This window comes from Thunnus albacares, chromosome 8, assembly GCF_914725855.1.
Source record: "Thunnus albacares chromosome 8, fThuAlb1.1, whole genome shotgun sequence".
NCBI classification, from domain to species: domain Eukaryota; kingdom Metazoa; phylum Chordata; class Actinopteri; order Scombriformes; family Scombridae; genus Thunnus; species Thunnus albacares.
In genome coordinates, this window is record NC_058113.1 from 898800 (window position 1) to 918407 (window position 19608).

General features: G+C 39.4%; 2 protein-coding genes across 3 annotated transcripts; one reads left to right on the forward strand and one right to left on the reverse strand.

Moving 5' to 3' along the window:
- Positions 1-1347: 1347 nt before the first annotated feature.
- gprc6a (G protein-coupled receptor, class C, group 6, member A) lies at positions 1348-15421 on the reverse strand. 2 transcript variants are annotated; one of them, XM_044359592.1, is made up of 7 exons: positions 14935-15421; positions 13315-13453; positions 11600-11894; positions 8090-8857; positions 6896-7111; positions 6497-6620; positions 1348-3638 (listed from the first exon to the last, which is right to left on the reverse strand). In XM_044359592.1, exons 1-7 carry the CDS (start codon positions 14975-14977, stop codon positions 2518-2520), a joined length of 2706 nt encoding a protein of 901 aa, XP_044215527.1. In that variant the 5' UTR covers positions 14978-15421; the 3' UTR covers positions 1348-2517. The 2 variants fall into 2 exon arrangements, with proteins under 2 accessions (XP_044215527.1, XP_044215526.1); XM_044359591.1 differs by lacking the exon at positions 14935-15421 and having other exon boundaries at positions 13315-14248.
- cnih4 (cornichon family AMPA receptor auxiliary protein 4) lies at positions 14316-18544 on the forward strand. Its single transcript, XM_044359594.1, has 5 exons — positions 14316-14423; positions 15435-15503; positions 16203-16315; positions 16411-16551; positions 16664-18544. Exons 1-5 carry the CDS (start codon positions 14355-14357, stop codon positions 16689-16691), a joined length of 420 nt encoding a protein of 139 aa, XP_044215529.1. The 5' UTR covers positions 14316-14354; the 3' UTR covers positions 16692-18544.
- Positions 18545-19608: the final 1064 nt, after the last annotated feature.

Consider the following 19608-nt stretch of genomic DNA (forward strand, 5'->3'; position numbering starts at 1 on the left):
GTAGTTATCTTTGAACTCTTTTGTACTAGCCTACATATTTGTAGTTATTTTTGCCCTCTTTTGTACTAGCCTACATATTTGTAGTTATCTTTGAACTCTTTTGTACTAGCCTACATATTTGTAGTTATTTTTGCACTCTTTTGTACTAGCCTACATATTTGTAGTTATCTTTGAACTCTTTTGTACTAGCCTACATATTTGTAGTTATTTTTGAACTCTTTTGTACTAGCATACTTGTTTCTGCGGTATTTGGTAGTGGGTGGTTTAACACCGGTAGTTCATGGTTATTGATACTACGACTGTACAGAATACAGTGAAGAGCCTAGGTGTCTCGCCTTAAGTGATTAGATAGGTTTAGGTGTTACAGTGGATAGAGGAGAGTCCTTCGCTGGTACTGATTTTGTTTATATAAAAGGACTGCATATACAGCAGAAAACCGCCTGCATGTTTTGTTTTAAAGCTTTTATTTTATTTTATACAGCTGAACATCAAATTTTCCTGTTCAGAATAAAGACCCCAAAGAGATATTTCTGTGTCCTGTGCCGGTTTAATTTTCACCAGGCCACATATATGTATATGTATGTGTGTGTATATATATATATATATTTGCTTTTGGGAAGAAAAAAACCCATGTCAAATACCAGCACACAGGTCAGTTACATTGCTATCTCAGATCAGCAGATCTCGACGAGGGGAGTCACATCCACCTGCTACATGATGCACATTTCCTAATTTGGACATCACTCCTGGAATTGGGGGTGTTTGCCAGAGATAAAGCCGAGCTACTGACACACGTGAAGTGCTTCCAAGGGACTTTCCATAACTTGTTGTTCCCCTTCTCCTTTCCACAAAGTAAGGTTGTAAAAAATAGGCAATAAATGAAAACTGCAAAGAAAAAATTGCCTTTGAAGTTCTTCCCTACACATTACATGCTGTGCTGTCTCTGTGTTATGGGTGTATAAATAGGTAGAAGTCTGTCTGCAATGAGGTGATGAGTAAAGTTTTGGCTCAGTAGTCAGTGCAGTCGTCTATGATCTCAGAGACTCCAGTGCTAGACCCGGTGTGGGGACCTCCTTCATAAGGTAGTTTATTCATGAACACTTATTGTAACACTTTAATTTTCTAAAATTAAAAGCGTAATAAAAACAAAAACAAGATTTTAAGCCTCTTTCCACTTTTATTCGAATACAAATACAAATAATGTTGCTGCCTCAACAAATACAGATATAAATACAAATACTGGGCTCTCTGTACATCTCTAATATATATATATATATATATATATATATATATATATATATATATATATATATATATATATATATATATATATATATATAATGGCGTGTTACAAGACCCACACACAGTCAATAAATACAATGTGAGTTATTACAATACAAATGGTTAACAAGAACCCAATGCACACTTTGTGTTCCAGATATTTGTATTGCACACATGGAGGAAAACGGTGTGTGGGAATGGCCAAAGCTACAGTGATTGTGGAAGAAAGTTGTTGAACGTATATGCCGGAGCAAGAAATTCCTCTTCAAGACAAACTCTGTATATTCAGCCTCTACTTAAAGGCCATGTTGTCACTTTTGATCACTCGTTGTTCATTGACTTTGGACGTGAGGCCAGGAGGATAAATGCACTCCTCTACAAGAATATGGACATACCCTCTATCAAAATATGAATGTAACAGTCTGTCTTACTTTGGAGAGAAAGACTTACAGTATATCGAAAGGGAAATGCAAAGGGAAAGACACAAACTACTTGTTTAAGGAGCTCTTATTTTCAGAAATTCACAGTTGTAAATGATCTATAAACTGTGTATGTCTAAATGTTAATGTATATGTTCAATATGTCCATATGTTGATGTTAAAATTTAAATAACAATATTATTTTTTAAAATCTACTTTTATGTACTCTATGCATTGCCTCTGTACACTGCCTGTTGGCACCTATGTCCTATCAGACTCAAACTTAATTTTATGGCACTTACTCATGTTGTTCTCTCCTGACTAGATCCCTGCTTGTGTTGTATCAGCTCTCAGATGTTTGCCGCTTTGGATAAAAGTGTCTGCTAAAAGAAATTTTAATTGTAAATTGTAAAAATGGCCTTTTTTCATGATCTTTCATAATATACAGTAACATCTGCTTTCTGAAACACTCCAATCAGAGAACACCATTCCACTACTCTGGTTGTTGGCCAGGGTCACATAGGATGTCATGAAGGCAAATAGTAGATACAAAAATAGACTTAAAACACAGAAATGGACTCAGGTCCTGTAAAATGTACCCATGTTAAATAGTGACAGTTTTTTTAAATATATATTTTTGGTGCATTTTAAGCATTTATTACAGTGACATTAGAGAATAGACAGGAAACAAGGGCAAGAGAGAGACAAGGAGGCGACATGCAACAAGGTTCTGCTGCCAGAATCGAAACACTGACCTTGTGGTTATGTGGAATGTGTCTTAACCAGTGGGCTACTGGGACATGCCAAATAGTCCACTTTATATGCTGCTGCTTCTTCTGAGGCAGTGGTGTCGTGTGATTGAACCTCTCTGCAAACTTGTGCAGGTGGTCCAGACTCTGCAGTTTGTCACCACATCAGGTTTGAGAGAAGTGGCTGCAGGCAGCGAGAGGGACAGAGCACTGATGATGCAATGCTGACTGCTGGTCTGTTGCTCTGACACTGAACTTTCAGACATAGGGACGGACTGTGCGGTTTTACTGGAATATTCATACAGTTCCTTCCTGAAAGCGCTCTTTGTGTTTTGTTCCCTCTTAAAAAGGATTATATAGCACTTTGTGAAGAAATGACAACTAAGGATGCCATAATTGGAAATGAGAATGACCACCATCTCCACAGCGGGCAGGTACACTCCTGAAGTGGTAACGTAAACAGGAACAAAGAGCAGCCAGGAGATGAGGTAGAGCAGCATGCTGAAGGTGATGAACCTCGCCTCGTTGTACTGCTGTGGTAATTTACGCCCTTTGAAGGCACAGATGAAACATACAAAGGCCAAGATGGCTATATAGCCCAACATCACCCCAAAGCCCAAATATGAGCCCTCATGGCAGTATTCCAGCAGAGTGGTTGGAGACTTGATGATGTCATTAAATGGGCTTTTTAGGACCAGCCAGCATATGCAGGTGGTTGCCTGTAAGGCCACACAGACAATGACGATGACAAAAGGCTGATAGAGCCTCCGTAGAACCTCCTGCAGCGCGGGGTTGAACTGGAAGGCCAGCAGGATCTGCAGGGACTTAACCAGGATGCAGGAGACACACAGAGTGAAGCTGATGCCAAAGAGCACTTGTCGAGCCTTACACTGGAAGCTGTTGGGTCGGCCTACAAACAGCATGGAGCTGATGAAACTGACAACCAGAGAGAACAGGATGACCTGGCTCAGTGGACCCCCAGCAGCCTTCACTACAGGAGTGTCACGCTGATGTAGAAACAGAGCAGACACCAGGAGAGCCAGGAGGATGCCCAGGGCTGAAAATGTCAAGAGCACCACAGCAAAGCCATCCTGCCAGGAGAAGAAGAGCAGGGCTTTGGGCAGGCAGTTGGAGCTGCCTTCAGGAGACCACTCTGTGCTTGTGTCGCAGCTCAGACACTGGTCCATATCTGGAGGAGTGGAGGAGCACAGGTAAAGGTACAATATGACTCAATCTATCAATCACATGCAGGTTCATATAGCATTTGACTGTGTGTGCTTGTGGTGCAAGTATTTCATTCCTAACTTGGTTATTCAGCTAACTTGGTTTTAGGTTAACATGCATCACAAGTAGATGTGAATAACCAGGGAGGCTGGAAGTCAAAGGCAACTGGATTTCGTTGTTTCAGTCTTGCAGACATTTCACAGACATTCAGATCTTTTTGGGTGATTCACAAGTTGATGATAGACGAGGGTTGTGAGGTTTGAGTTTAGATCTTAGGGTCACATGACATTCATGTGAGAGTTGCATTAAGTGTAAACTGCCTGGGAGGGAATGTCAGGATGGTGCTGTAGCTAAGAAGTTTCACACTGGTTTTAATGTTGTTCAGGTGTTTCACTGTGGGCAGAGGTCTGTTCAACCAACACAACCCTATAACCTGAGTGGCTGACAGTCTTCACAGACTATTACAGATCTCTAAAGCCCTGTTTCGACCAAAAGTTCCAGGTACTTTGGAACCAGAGGAACTAATCTCAGGAACTAAACCTGGAACTTTAAGTCCTTGTTGTGCCGTCGTGTTTGCATTTCCACTGCATCTAAGGAACCAGGTAGATCATGCAAATTAAACTTATGAGGAATTAGAAAAATATGGTGGGCCTTGAAATGTAGCATTCACACATGAGAAAAAAACAACACAGATTTGTCCTGTTGTTCTTTGTTTTTACTCCTACATGAGTTAGATAAAACTAATGAATTAAAAGGAGAAATGCAGAGGGGAAATCTGAAACTAAGAGTGTCTGTCTCCACAGTAAATCATCTGTTGAGTGTTTGATGGTTATTTATTTCTGCTTTAGAACATAACCGCTATGAAACAATTAGAAAATAACTTTTTTTTTTCTCTCATTCACTGGCTTTGTTCTTGCTACTGCCGCTCCCTCTCTTCATTCTCACTCTAGCTCGCTCGATCACTGCTGCACTCTCTCTCTCTCTCTCTTTTAATGTTAACAAACAAAGAGCAATGTCCTCCCCTCATCCTAAACTGGTCCTAAATTGATACTAGTTTACTTCCTTGTTTTATGAATGAAGCAGTACTTTTGAAGCAGCCGTGCTGTGTGTTTGACCAATCAGCGACGGTCATCCCTGCAAACCCTGCCTCCAAAGTTCCTGTACTTTTAGATAGTACTACCCCTCGCAGCAGGGACTTTTTGGGGGTAAAACAATCTCCCAGGAACTTAATTTAGACTTTGGTCCCTCTGGTGGAAACGCAGGTAGAGGAACTGAGTGCCTCAAAAGGTTCTTAGTCCCTGGGGAAAGCTCCTGCAGTCAAAGAGTGCAGGAGCTGTGTTAAGAGACAGGCTTATACTGATTTACCACCACATTAAATAGGTTTAATATGGGTATAATGTACCTGGCGGTGATAAGAGATGAGTTGACACAGAACTTTTTTCCATTTTCAATCAAACTTCATCAAACTTTGTTTATATAGCACCTTTCAAATTAAACTAATGCAATTCAAGTGCTTTACAAGCAATTAACAAAACAAACAAACAAAGCAGACCATTTGGGGACTCCTGTTACATTAAATGAACTCAAAGAGGCCATCTTCAGTATGAAAAGAGAAAAGTCTCCAGGGTAGGATGGTATTCCACCTGAGTTTTATTCAACTGTCTGGGATGAACTTGGAGAATACATGTTAGATATGATTCTAGCTGAAACTGAAAAGAGTTCCTCTCTTGGCAATGTCCACGTGGCTTTACTTGCTGTCTTACCTAAACCAAATAAGGACCCCACTCTATGCAGTTGCTATAGGACCTCAAGAATTTTATGTGCCAAAGTAAAGGCATACTCCAAAGTCTTGACCTCCAGGATTAAGACACATATGACCAAACTTGTGCATTATGACCATACCGCTTTTATAAAGTCCCGTCTGGTGGGAGACAACTTTAACAGATTACTTCATGTGTTACACTTTTCAAGAATTTAACACCCAGTGCTGTATTGTCACTTGATGCAGAAAAAGCCTTTGATTGGCTTGAGTGGTAATACCTATGTTAGGTACTTGAGAAGTTTGGCTTAAGCAAGGACTGGGTGCCACCAGTATCAGTGTTACAATAAAGGGTGGCAATTCTTGTGATGTTGACTGATGTTAACAACAAAATTTTGCAGTTGGCCTCCAGGTAGTCTACACATAGTGAAATGAAGAAGAGATGAGAGTGTGCAAACGAGACTGAGCGACTGAAAAAAATGAGAGAGTCGTGTTTGAGAGAGCAAACAAGTGAACAAGAAAATTCAATGCAATTAGGTGCTGAAGCAGGAATAAATTAGCAATAAACATCATCCTCTTTGAAGACAGACTCCTGAGTTTTCAGTGTCTGCACCTCTTATTTAAAACATCCATTCAGACATCACAGCAGATATATTGAAAATAGGACTCCATGGAACAGTACTATGACTGTATTGTCTCATCACATCTCAGACAAAGCAGTAGTTTCAGTAAGTGGTCACATTTGTCTAATTTTCATGGATCATCAGATGTGGTGGACACATTAACAGTAATGTGGCTCCTTAGTTCTTGGAGCTGTATAGTTGAAAACAGGCTAGATGGCTTGAGTCAATCAACTATATCTGCTTTACAGACATCAGCACTGAGTGCATTCAAAATTTTCCAATATTTCACAAAAATCAAAGTTTAGAGAAAAGTCTGTAAATACTTCAGAGCATGGTTATTAGTCATTGTGCATCCATGTGCAGTGCCATTTTGTGTGTGTGTGTGTGTGTGTGTGTGTGTGTGTGTGTGTGTGTGTGTGCGTGTGGAGGGGAGTGTCTTGCCTGTGTCATTAGAGTAGTAGTTCTCTGTACAGTTGACACACTGGTAACAACAGGTGTGTTGACCCTCTGCTGTTTTCTTGAACTCTCCAGGGACGCAGCTATTGGAGCATTTGGAGATGAAGTGCTGAGGAAGGCAGGGAAAGACCATATCACCATTCATTATTCTATTCTACTGCTATTGTTAATTTTCTTACGGTATTTTACACCATGATCTACCATTAGTTTCCACATATATGACAAAACTTGTATATTAAAACTGAAATCCTCTCCTTCGGTATTGCTTATGTTAGTTTTAATAATCTGCATGTTGTCAGTAAACACACACTGCTGCGGGTAGGTGTGAGCGTCACTGTGTGTGTATGTACAAAATGATATGAGGGCAGCAGAATGAGGGCCTACCCTCAGGACCAGCAGCTGTTCAGAGGTGTTGTGGTTGGTGTAGGTGAAGTTTTTTTTGTCTAGGTGATACTCAGCCACAACATCATGGACATGAATGTTCCCTTCATGTGACCTCCACATCGTCACATCATAACCCAGGTTGATGTCTCCTCTGTCATCAAACGTATAGTTCTTCCCTCCAAGGTTAAACTCCTGCTTCCACAGAGCTTGTAGCACCTATATGAAACATTTCATTTATCAATTTAAAGCTTTTGATAAGTCTATTAGACCAGGCCAACTTGACTGGAAAGGGACAGGCATATATACTGTATAACTAGACTTTAGAGGACCTTCAATTAACTGTATTAAGCCCCTGTCCTTTAGCCCAAAGTTTAAACTTCTGCTAAAATACTTCATAGTATTTTAGCATCAAGAAAACATTACCACAATGACTGTGGCACAATTAGTATAATTACTATAAACAATGTGCTCTGCCTTACTGTTTCCCTACAAGAAAAAATAGCAACACTTTATTTTTTGTATATATTCCTAGAAAGAAACTGATATGTAACTGTAAACTCTGGTGTACAGTGAATACTGTGTAATTGGGTACTCATTATAGGGGAAATAGATATAGTGTTCAGTTGGCACACTTCCAGACAGTCTTAGTGAGTGCACAGCAGGTCAGCTGAACATGCAAAAATGTGAAATATGTCTATATGCAAACATACAATTCAACATACATGAAAAAGTTGAATGAATGATGATATATGTATTTACCTGAGTTTAAATTGAGCAGTTTTTTTTTTCAAGGAAATCCTTCTGGAATCAACAGCTGCTCATAAACTCAACACAACTAAATAACTGTCTCAGAACTGTGTCTCTATTTTAGTACCACATTGTGAAGTTCTTACCAGGAAACGTTCATTCAGAAAAACACCTGTTTGAGCAGTTGCACAGGTATGAGGAGGGTGTTGCCAGTTTCTTCAATCAAGTCTTTATGGCAATCATGCAAAGGTGTCACATTTAATGCGACAATAATCTTTCTGAATAGCCAAACTTTTATCCTTGGTTTTTCTATGAATTTAACCTAACCATTATCCTAACTGTCTGTAACACTATAACCCCTAAAATTAACCCTGACAACCTTATAAATACAACAAAAGCACACAAACACACACACACACACACACACACACTCTGGTATGTGAATACCTCCCAGGGTTGCAGTGTGCCTGGTGTTTTGCAGTTTCTGCTCCTGCAGATAGAGGCCACAGCCTGAGCGATGGCGCTCACAGCCATCTCAACACTGTAGGTAGTGTCAGCATGAGTGTGTTCTCTGAGGGTCTTCACAGCTTTGGACGGCGGCTTGTAGAACTCTTGCAGGAAGAGGTTATTCCCTGTGTAGTTGTGTCTGTCTGCCTCCAGCCTGCTCAGATACTCACTGAAGGATGACAGGTTTCCACTTTTGAAGGTGAAACCTACGATGTGTCCTATGTCCTTCAGGGTTAAGTTTCCCAGCACAGAGCTGGAGGAGGACCAGCCGTCACTGGCCACCCACACTCTTCTCATTGACTCCATGTTCTGTCCTGCTGTCAGCACCTGTTTCCTCAGCTCTCGGTAAAGCTGCTTCATATGAAACGGCTTAGCAAATGACACGATCACCTGTACCTTAGGATGCTTGAAGATGGTTGTGGCAGCCTGGCTGATAGCAGAGCACACATCCTGACTGGTTACAGACTGAGGAAGAATTAATTTGAAGGCCACACAGATCCCCTTCTCTGAGGCCTGGGACACAAACTTGTCAAGTGCAGATCGTCCGTATTCTCCATCTGTGGTAACTATTCCCACCCAGTTCCAGCCATAGGAACTGAGCAGTCTGACCATGGCAGCTGTCTGATGCTCGTCATTAGGAATGGTCCTCATGAAGGCAGGGAAGCGACTCTTATCACTCAGAATCACAGCCGTTGATGAATAACTTATCTGGAGGAGAGAAAACCAATGATTTTATTCTCATGAGATGTGTCATTTCCATTTAAGTACATGACAAATAAGGGGGAAAAAAGTAGGTTATAACGATGTATTATTCACATGGAAACAAGTAGGTTTTCTCATTATCATGTGAAAAAATACTTGTAATAACAGGAAAGGTGTTTGAAATATTAGACCGTCTCTGTATCTCACAAAAACAGCAGTGTTGGATGCATGTGCACATTTGAATGGATCGATCAAGTCTTTTAGGGCTAACACATAATGAAACTCCTTTATTACTAAGCAGCCTAGATGGGGTTGTTATCAGCATGCAGACCCTTCCAAGAATATAGTCCACTCTGCTTCTCTACTGGAGAAAGAACCATGGGATGTGATTGTCATAATAAAAGCACCTACTATTATGAAAAACATTATTATTATAATGAGAAAAGTATTTCAAAATGAGGAAATACTTTTTCTTGTTTAAATGAGAAAAGTTTCTAGTTATAACAAGATATTTTCTTGTTATAATAAGAAAGGTAGACGTATATTTCTTTTACTAAAGGTGGCAGCCCTGCGCTGGCGTATAAAAGAAATGAGGCTAAAAAAGTCAAGTTTGTCCAGAGGGTGGCACTAGAGGAAAAGGTCAATGCAGTCATAATTTATATTTGTACTTTTCCTGCTACATGGGAAAAAAGTACTTTGATCTCTTTTGGCTTTCATGGCAGATATATGAAGTTCAAAGTTGATATTTTGCCCTGATAATGGTACTTACGGAAGCCAAAAGGTGGTATTTTTTTATCTTCACGCACAAGATAATAACTTGTTCCTACATGATATTAACTTGTGCGCACAAGATAAAAAAAAAATCACCTTTTGGGAGTTTAGGGGCTCTGTAAAAAACATAGCAAATTGACTATTCAAATAAAGCAATGAACGCCACCATGTTTCTAACATAATTGAAAAAATCAACAAACCATTAAAAGCTATAAATGCAACTTACCCCCGAGGTCTTCAAAGCATAGACCTATCATGCCTTTACTGTACAGATACTAACCTGTTCCCACAAGATAATCATCCTGTACGCACAAGATAATAACTTGTTCACACAAGATAATAACTTGTTCACACAAGATAATAACTTGTTCAGACAAGATAATAACTTGTTCACACAAGATAATTAACTTGTATGCACAAGATAATTAACTTGTTCACACAAGATAATTAACTTGTATGCACAAGATAATAACTTGTTCACACAAGATAATAACTTGTTCACACAAGATAATAACTTGTTCAGACAAGATAATAACTTGTTCAGACAAGATAATAACTTGTTCACACAAGATAATAACTTGTTCACACAAGATAATAACTTGTTCACACAAGATAATTATCTTGTGCGCACAAGATAAAAAAATACCACCTTTTGGGACGTTAGGGGCTCCGTAGGTACTTGACAATATAACAAGCTTTTAAAATACAACACATTGTTAAAGATGAAACCAGTGGTTTCCAACCTTTTTGGCTTTTGACGTCTTACAAAAAGCAGTGTGTAGTCGGGGTCACATTTCACATGTCTATGAGTTGTTAACAGCTCCACCAAATAGTGATTTTTCCCTCTAAACTTCTCACATGCTTTCATTTCAATAAATGTTCAAATGATCCAATATTTCAGCAAAAATCAAAGATTAGAGAAAAAGTCCAAAAACTGAAAACAGATTTGTGTATCAGAACTTTGTTTTTTCTTCTTTCCTCTCCCATTAATCATCTCACCACCCCTCAGATTTATCTGCTGACCCTTTGGAGGGGCCCGACCCCTAGGTTGGGAACCACTGGACTAAACTAGCTAACTGTATATAAAGTAGTGTAAACTAGCTCCACCTCCAGCAGCTACAACAGTAACATGCTGCTCTAACACTGATGCTTCACTATTAATAATCTAATGATGTCATATATAATAATATATCAGTCAGAGGGATCAAACCACTACTTTTACTGCAATACTTTAACTACATCAAGCTCATAATACTTATGTACTTTTACTGCAGTACTTTAACTACATCAAGCTCATAATACTTATGTACTTTTACTGCAATACTTTAACTACATCAAGCTCATAATACTTATGTACTTTTACTGCAATACTTTAACTACATCAAGCTCATAATACTTATGTACTTTTACTGCAATACTTTTACTACATCAAGCTCATAATACTTATGTACTTTTACTGCAATACTTTTACTACATCAAGCTCATAATACTTATGTACTTTTACTGCAATACTTTTACTACATCAAGCTCATAATACTTATGTACTATTACTGCAATACTTTTACTACATCAAGCTCATAATACTTATGTACTTTTACTGCAATACTTTAACTACATCAAGCTCATAATACGTATGTACTTTTACTGCAATACTTTTACTACATCAAGCTCATAATACTTATGTACTATTACTGCAATACTTTTACTACATCAAGCTCATAATACTTATGTACTTTTACTGCAATACTTTTACTACATCAAGCTCATAATACTTATGTACTTTTACTGCAATACTTTTACTACATCAAGCTCATAATACTTATGTACTTTTACTGCAATACTTTTACTACATCAAGCTCATAATACTTATGTATCTTTAATTAAGTAGGATTTTTCATGCAGGACTTTCACTTGTAATGGAGTATTTTTATATTGCTGTATTGATACTTTCGCTTAAGTAAACAATCAAAAACTTACTTGTGGAATCATCATGAGGGTCATTTGCCGGGCTATAGCAACAGATATTTCAGAGTGAGAGGCTCCTACAATGGCCACGACTAGTTGGCCACATGCGGAGGCGTTGCCTCCTGTGTAGCAGCGGGTCTGCTGGGTGAAGTACGCTGTGGCCCTCAGAGATGTGCTGACATCAGAGCAGGAGTCCTGGATCTGGTAGCCCAGAGTGATGTTAAGAGCAGCCAGCAGAGGGGATTTGTTCATGATCTCTACTGCATTGATCATAGCCAGAGCTGATGTCAGGCCTTTTTCATCAAACCTGTGTTTAACAGTATCTTTTGTTAATACAATACAATATACAGTGTATAATAGGATTTACTTACCATGTACAGAATATTACTACACACTATCATTGTATACTGTACATACACTCACTGGCCACTTTATTAGGAACACCTGCACAATCTAATGCAATCCAATACAACAGCTCAGCTGCTTATTATTGAGGTCGTAGTGGGTAGTGGTGGTGTACTGGAGTGCATTATATTGAAAGGTGTTTCTAATATTTTTCCTCCTTCATTTCCAGTTGTGCTCATAAGTTTACATACCCTGGCAGAATTTGTGAAATATTGGCCATTTTTTGGAAAATATGACTGATCATGCTGAAAACTTTTCTTTTATTTAGAGATAGTGGTCAGTTGAAGCCATTTATTTTCACATAATTGTGTTTACCCTTTTTCAAATCATAATGATAACTGAAATCACCAAAATGGTCCTGATCAAAAGTTTACGTACCCTTGAATGTTTGGCCTGATAATAAAACACAAGTTGACACACAGCTTTAAATGGCTATGAAGGGTAAGTTTCCACAACTGTGACTCGTTTGATTGTCATTAGTGTCTGTGTTTTAATAGTCAATGAGGTTCTCAGTTCTTGAGAGACCTCTGCACATTTCATCTATGCTGCTCTGGCTTTACTGGATACTGAGCCATGGGGAAAGCAAAAGAACTGTCAAATGACCCACAAGAAAAGGTCATTGAACTTTATAAATCAGGAAAAGGATATGAAAAAATATCCAAAGATTTGAAAATGCCAATCAGTAGTGTTCAAGCTCTGATGAAGAAGTGGAAAATTAGGGGTTCTGTTGATACCAACCCATCGTCAAGTACAACAACAAAGATTTCAACCACAACTGCTAGGAAAATTGTTCGCAACTTCAGCTGAAATACAGGCTTCTCTGCAAAAACGTGGTGTGGCTGTTTCAAGATGCACAATAAGGAGGTATTTGAACAAAAATGGGCTGCATGGTCGAGTTGCCAGAAAAAAGCTGTTACTGCACTTACACCACAAAACAGCCTGCTTACAATATGCCAAACAGCACCAAGACAAGACAAGCCTCAAAACTTCTGAAAAAAATCATCAGTATTGTTATGTATATTCTTCTTATTATTATATCTTAATACTTGCATTTAGTACACTTTAAGTACATTTAAATTGTGGTATTACTACTTCTATGTTACTTCTTCCTCTATTGAAAAATAATGAACATCACGTTGTATTGTCTCATAATTCCTCACAGGATTAAATGACTTATTAAGATACCTGAAGTTTATGTAACAGTTTTGGGAGTTTGGGTAATTGCACCCATAGGACAAATATGATAAACACAGACTTGGAGTAAACAAAAAGGTAAAACATTGTCTGTTTATTATTGATTGTCTCAGACTGAATGGACTTACCTGACACACGGCTGAAGGTGAGGTGCAAATGAGTTGTTCTGTTTCTCTACATCTTCATGAATGGGGAAGATTCCTCCAATAATGATATCTCCTGGGGCTGTAGCTCCAGGCGCTCTGATGTCCTTTTCAGTGGCATGTCCTATTTCCAGAATAATAAGGAAAACTATGACATGCAAATAGATTCGACGAGCAACCCAGGCCATGCTACTGTTTTCTCTGCTATCCCTCTGTGTGTGGTTTCTAAACTCTCTTTACCCCTCTTACTGGGCTCTCTGTGTCTCTTTACCTCCGGCAGAGTGATACTCTCCTTTTTAAGCATCTTTACTGGGCTCAAAGAAAATTACCTCTTGCTTCCTGCTCCAGAGCTCACTATTCTCATATTCTCCCCTGCAGCCCTGCCCACTTCTTCATGAGTGACAGCAGGTTGAGTCACTGATCTGCAGAAGCAGCTTTCATCATGTTTGTTGTGCATAAGTCATTCTGGACTCTCAATTAGTGGATTGAAAATAGGACTGTGGGACACTTTACCTTCCACCACTTGTAAACAAACTAATTGAAATGCATGAACACAAACTGCAAACACACACATACATGTGTCAATCATTTTGGCACATGAACAGATTTTCTGTGTACTGGGTAACACTTAGCTGTATGGTATTTGTGTTAACTATGAAATTATGAGGTAACTGTTGATACTAAGCTATTGGTACTAATTATATATTGGCACTAGAATGTTTTTAATATTATATGATGAGTTAATGGAGACAGTAACTGAATAAACATTCAGTAATTGTCTGTACAAGAAACTCATGACAGGAAAGAGGGAGAAGGACATCTACACATTGACACTGAGCTCAGAAATCATGTTTCTGCTATGTTTTAGTCAAATAAAAAAAGCGCACACACGTTCACCCATCTTGGGGATTGCCGTGGCTGTGCTGTCTCTCCAGTCCGCTAGGTGGCAGTGATACATTCTAATAACAGTCACCGTGTCGGATGGGATACTGGCTCGAGAAGTGGCCGGAAAAGGAAGAAAAAAAATGGAAGCGGCAGTGTTCATTCTGTCACTTGTCGACTGCTGTGCATTGATTTTTCTCTCGGTCTACTTTGTATCCTTCTCACTAGTGTGTTTTCTTGTGTGTGTGGTGCGTGTACGCGAAATGTGTTATCTTGTCGAGAGCTCCTGAGAATTTCATTTTCTGTATCAGCAAATGAACGTTAGCAGCCGAGCTAACCGGTCAGTCGTCTTTCTACAAGTGTGTGACAGACGAAGCTGTTTAACAGTGTAACGATGTGACAAAGTGTGGCCAAAAGACTGCAAATGCATCATGAACGCTGGATTGAAGGTTTTACTTCAAGATAGCCATAGTTGGAGATAAAACCGTTGAGCAATCTATTGCGGTCTCGGTTAGCCCCAGTTTGTGCCTCATGTATCGGTAGATATTCACTCACAGAGAAAACATCAGTTTCTCTCAAAGATCATTAACCAGCAATATTTTAAAACCCACAAGCTCGTTTTAAAGCACTTACTGCTGTTCTGAAAATCTACAAAGACTCTTCTAACCATCTGGATAAAAATATCAGTCAGCTACACGACAAGAAAGCTTTTTAAGCCGTTACCCAAATTGTGACATTCCTGACCAAGTAGCCGGCGGGCTGCCATCTTTGTTGTGACACAGGAAGAGAAGGGCAACTTGGGAAACGAGTTAAAAATCTTTCTTATGATTCAGCAGGAGAAATATTTTTTCATCCAGATGGTTTGAAGAGTGTTTGTGGATTCTGGAAATACTGTTTGAACGGATATAAGTGTTTTTAAACGAGCTTCTGGGGTTTGATCTTGTAGAGAAACTGATGGTTGTATGTTGGTGTGTGACTGAATGTCTGCTGATAGATGAGACACTAACTGGAGCTGGGTCAAGGTTGGTGATAGGCTCACGTCTCAGGCCAGAAGCCATAAAACTAGCTATCTAATGTTGCTTTGGCTGTCTGTTGTCAGTCTAATCCTGTTGTCAATTTCAGTTAGTTAGCTGATAGATACAGGGAATGACGATGTTGACATCCAAGATATATTTTATGTATTCAACAGTCGCCAGTATATGACACCTTGACTTAAAGCTCAGATCATCACCCTGTCTGATCTGGAATGTGACTACATCAATGCCAGAGCCTGCTGCTCCAAGCTCAACAAAGTAAGTCTGGATTGCTATCAGATGAAACTTGTATATGTGCACCTCACAGATGTTTACTCTAGGGCTGTAACTCGAGGCTTCGCTTGTATTCGAACATAAAAATCAGTCTTCGAATATTCGTATATGTATTTTTCTTTCCCGGGGGGCGGTGGTCTGATAGGAAGAGGAGGGGGGGAAGAGAGAGGGAGAGATGACGGAGGCAGTGGGGGAGGATGAGTCTCACGGTGCAGGTGCTTCCTCCTCCTCCTCTCCACTCCGCTGGCCTTCCTCAGTGTGGCTCATCAGCTCACACTGAAGCGGCTTCTTCCGGCGGGGAAGCAGGCTGCTGTCTCTGTCTCAGACAGGCAGAAAAAGAGACAGTAGTAAGCAGCTACACATTGGGGAGAACAGGGTAACAGGCGTGACATGGGGACCCGCCAGAAGAAGAAGAAGAAGAAGAAGAAGAAGAAGAAGAAGAAGAAGCAGCTTCAGCTCGAGCTGGACGCCAAACAAAACACCGGCGGGCGGAGAGGAGGAGACTCGCTCTTCCCAGCTGCCGTCTGTCGTCTCTCTCTCTCACTCTCCAACCGCTGCCGCCTCTTGTATAACATGCCGGCGTCTGTTTGATTGCTAAAGCTGTTTTTAAAATGCTGTAGAGAGAGGCTGATCTATAAGTGCTGTTTTTAATGTGTATATATGTTTGATATTTTGTGTGTTCAGTGGGTAATTCCAGAGATGGTTGGCCAGTGTCTGTCCACTATGCTGATGTTGGTCTCCATGCACTGGTTCATCTTCCTCCTCAACCTGCCTGTAGCAGCCTGGAACATTTATAGGTACACTGCCAAGATTTGATCCATATCGCACAGAGTTCATGTCAAGCGAGGCTGCTGGGTTTACTCTCCTCCGCTGGTCCCTGTTGTTCCTGCAGGTATGTGAAGGTTCCGATGGGGAATATGGGCGTGTTTGACCCCACTGAGATCCACAACCGGGGTCAGCTCAAGTCCCACATGAAGGAGGCCATGATCAAACTGGGCTACCACCTGCTCTGCTTCTTCATTTATTTGTACAGGTATGAGTCACAGCATCTATAGACACACATGATCATTGTCTGTATAATAGTGCTGGCTGTTAGTGCACTGTCAGTTCTGTATTAACACATCTGCCACCACTGTTTTTTCCAGCATGATCCTGGCTCTGATCAACGACTGAAGCACTCAACTGACTCTCTGACCCCGGCTGCCAAATTTCAAACTCCTGGGTTTGCTGTTTCTCCCCTCACATCCTGCTCTTGTACTGTATGCATAAAACCTCTCAGAACTGCTGTGCTGAATACAACAGCAGAGTTTTGACTTTAAGATAATACTAAGGTTAATATTTAACCATTTAACACTTCAATAGCATCATGACAAAAAAAACCCCAAAAACTGTAAAAAAAAAAATCAATAAAATCCTCAGTGTTTACACAGTGAAAAGGCCATTCTGGGTATTATCAGAGTACCCAATTTATTTCTCCCCAACTTCAGTGTTTTTTAACATGAAGCCAAATAAGGTTAAAAACACCAGTATTGTTTCCACTCGATGTACCACTTCACATTATGTTTAGTACCTAAAACACTTGCTTTGCCAATTCTCAAGATCCCAAAACCTTTCAGTTTAACAACTGGAAGATGTTTGGGCTGTAGTTGATTTACTTGCAGCAGCAGCTTGTAGAGTGGAGCAGGTGAATCTGTATTAAACCCTGCAGGTACAGTATAGTCTTCTTATCAGCTGGCGTTCTGTCAGATAGTGAAACATGTAGCTCCGTGTTTGGCTCCTGCCATCAGTTTATCAACCTGTTCATGATGCACAGTTCAACACACAGTGGACTGTTTAGTCTTCAGCTGTTTGATTTTTGGCTTTTTATTGACAAGAATCAGACCGAAACCTCTGTAATCACCTACTCAGACATCACTTTCTACTTTATTTTTTTTCCCACTTGTGCCTTTTCTTCTTCCACAAGTGAAGTAACTGAACAGTGTCAATTCTAAGTTCTTAGCAGACATATTATCATCTCAATCCATATGATGAGATTCATGAATCCGGTATATAGTGGTGTGAAAATAGTTGTCTATTTTTTTTTTTAGTGTCTTGTTTTTTTTAGATAATGAACTCATCTCCCACAAGCACTGAGCATACGTGCACGTCATCTGGCAGCTGTAGTCTTGGTGCTGTGATCAGGTGTCTGATCCTCACGTTCTCACCATCCAGAAGTAACAAAACAGATGTGGAAGATATTTGGTTTGTGATGGTATTGAAGTGTAGTTAAAAGATTAGATCACTAATCCTGTTCTGAGACTTTTTTATGCATACATACCCTACCAGACATCCAGAATTACACTCCATCAGTAACGCTGATTAATATACAGGCAGATCTAACTAACTATGAGTCTATGTGTGTTCATTACTAAACTGGTCAGTCTCTGTGATGTGCTGCTGCTGCACCACTGTGGGCAGAATGAATGACAATCACACTACAACTCACACACACACACACACACACACACACAGATCAGCCCTCTCTCACCGTATCTGCGCCAAAGTCTCCTGTCTGTCGTGCTGGAAGGATGTCACATCACAGAGCTGGATACTGTTTGAACTCCGGGTCAAAGTGTTTCGCCATAAATATGTTGTTCTGTTCAGTCTGGAAATAATTGATGTTATTACTGTACGAGTGGCAGTTTGGATTTGACCTCAGTCATCACGCACTGATGTTGTTGAAGTCTGACATTCCCTGTTTTTTTGAAAGTTCCCTGCATCAGGAGTTGTCTCAGCTTCTCACTGGGATGACGGATGTGTGTGCGCACTCCTCTTTATTTGGTGAAATGTATAGACTGCTCTGTGTTATGAAAAGCCTCTACTGTGAGCTGTATGTGCAGATATTCTGGAGCCATTTCTCTCTTCAGTAAACTTAAAGAGGGCTGCTGGTGATTCCATTCATGTCTGATTCACACTAAACTGTCTGATGCAGTTTTAAGTTTCTTTTTTGAGAGATGTGGAGTTTCATAAATAAATCTGAAAGTGAAGTCGTTTTGTCTTTATTTCAATCGTGAAATTAAGTTTCATTTAAATAAAAATCCGTTCTCTAAAATGAATTGAATAAATAATTGTGCAAACTTAATAAAACATCAGAAAGATATGAAGAGAATATTTTGATCATCAGCTCCTTTTAGCTCCTGTTGTTGTTGATCTTTTTGAGACGGACAATCAGTTAAAAAATGAACATTTAATATGATGAATTTTGGATGTAAATAGTTCACACAATAGGCTTCAAAGTTTCTCACAGAGTCACTGACTTCACACAAGGCTGGATTTATCACTTCTCTAAAGCACACCTGGATCTAGCTCCTTCATCTGGAGCTGTTGTCATAGCAACAAGTCACTAAACTCAGACTTGCAAAAGTGCAACTTACTGGTAACAGTAATAATAATGATAATAATAATAATAATAAGTTTATTTAGTATAGTATCTTTCACAGAAATGAAATTCACAAAGTGCTTCACAGGAATAAGAGTTGAAAATAAGACCATAAAAACATACATAGAGTAAAAACATATGATCATTACACATCACACACAGCAGTCAGTTGAAAAAGATGAGTCTTCATCTTCATCTTCATCTTCATGGAAGTCACATCAGATACGAATCCTCACAGAATGTTGATATGACTGATTTTACATTAAATAAAAATTGAAAATTTATCTGTTATCTGTTATCTGTTGGTGCATGTAATTATCACTATTATCACAATTTTCACAATGAAGAGTTATGTACCATTACATGGTAAAATAAACAATAAAATAAAAATCAGTACACCAAAGAAAAAGAACTAAAAGTTTCTGTTAATTCAAGATTCATTAACATATTAATATACAATTCATATAACATTTCATTATGGCATCATGGTGAGTTCATGTATATAATGGCAATAATCCAAAGTAATAGATTGTTTATTGATGAATGATTAGTGAACTGTGAAAGGAAGGAAGTGGTCATCTAGAGATCCTTTCATCTGCTCTGTGGGAAGTTTTAACAGGGTTTCATTTTATAAATAGAATGTTTCCTCAGATTTGAAGGATCAATCTTTTC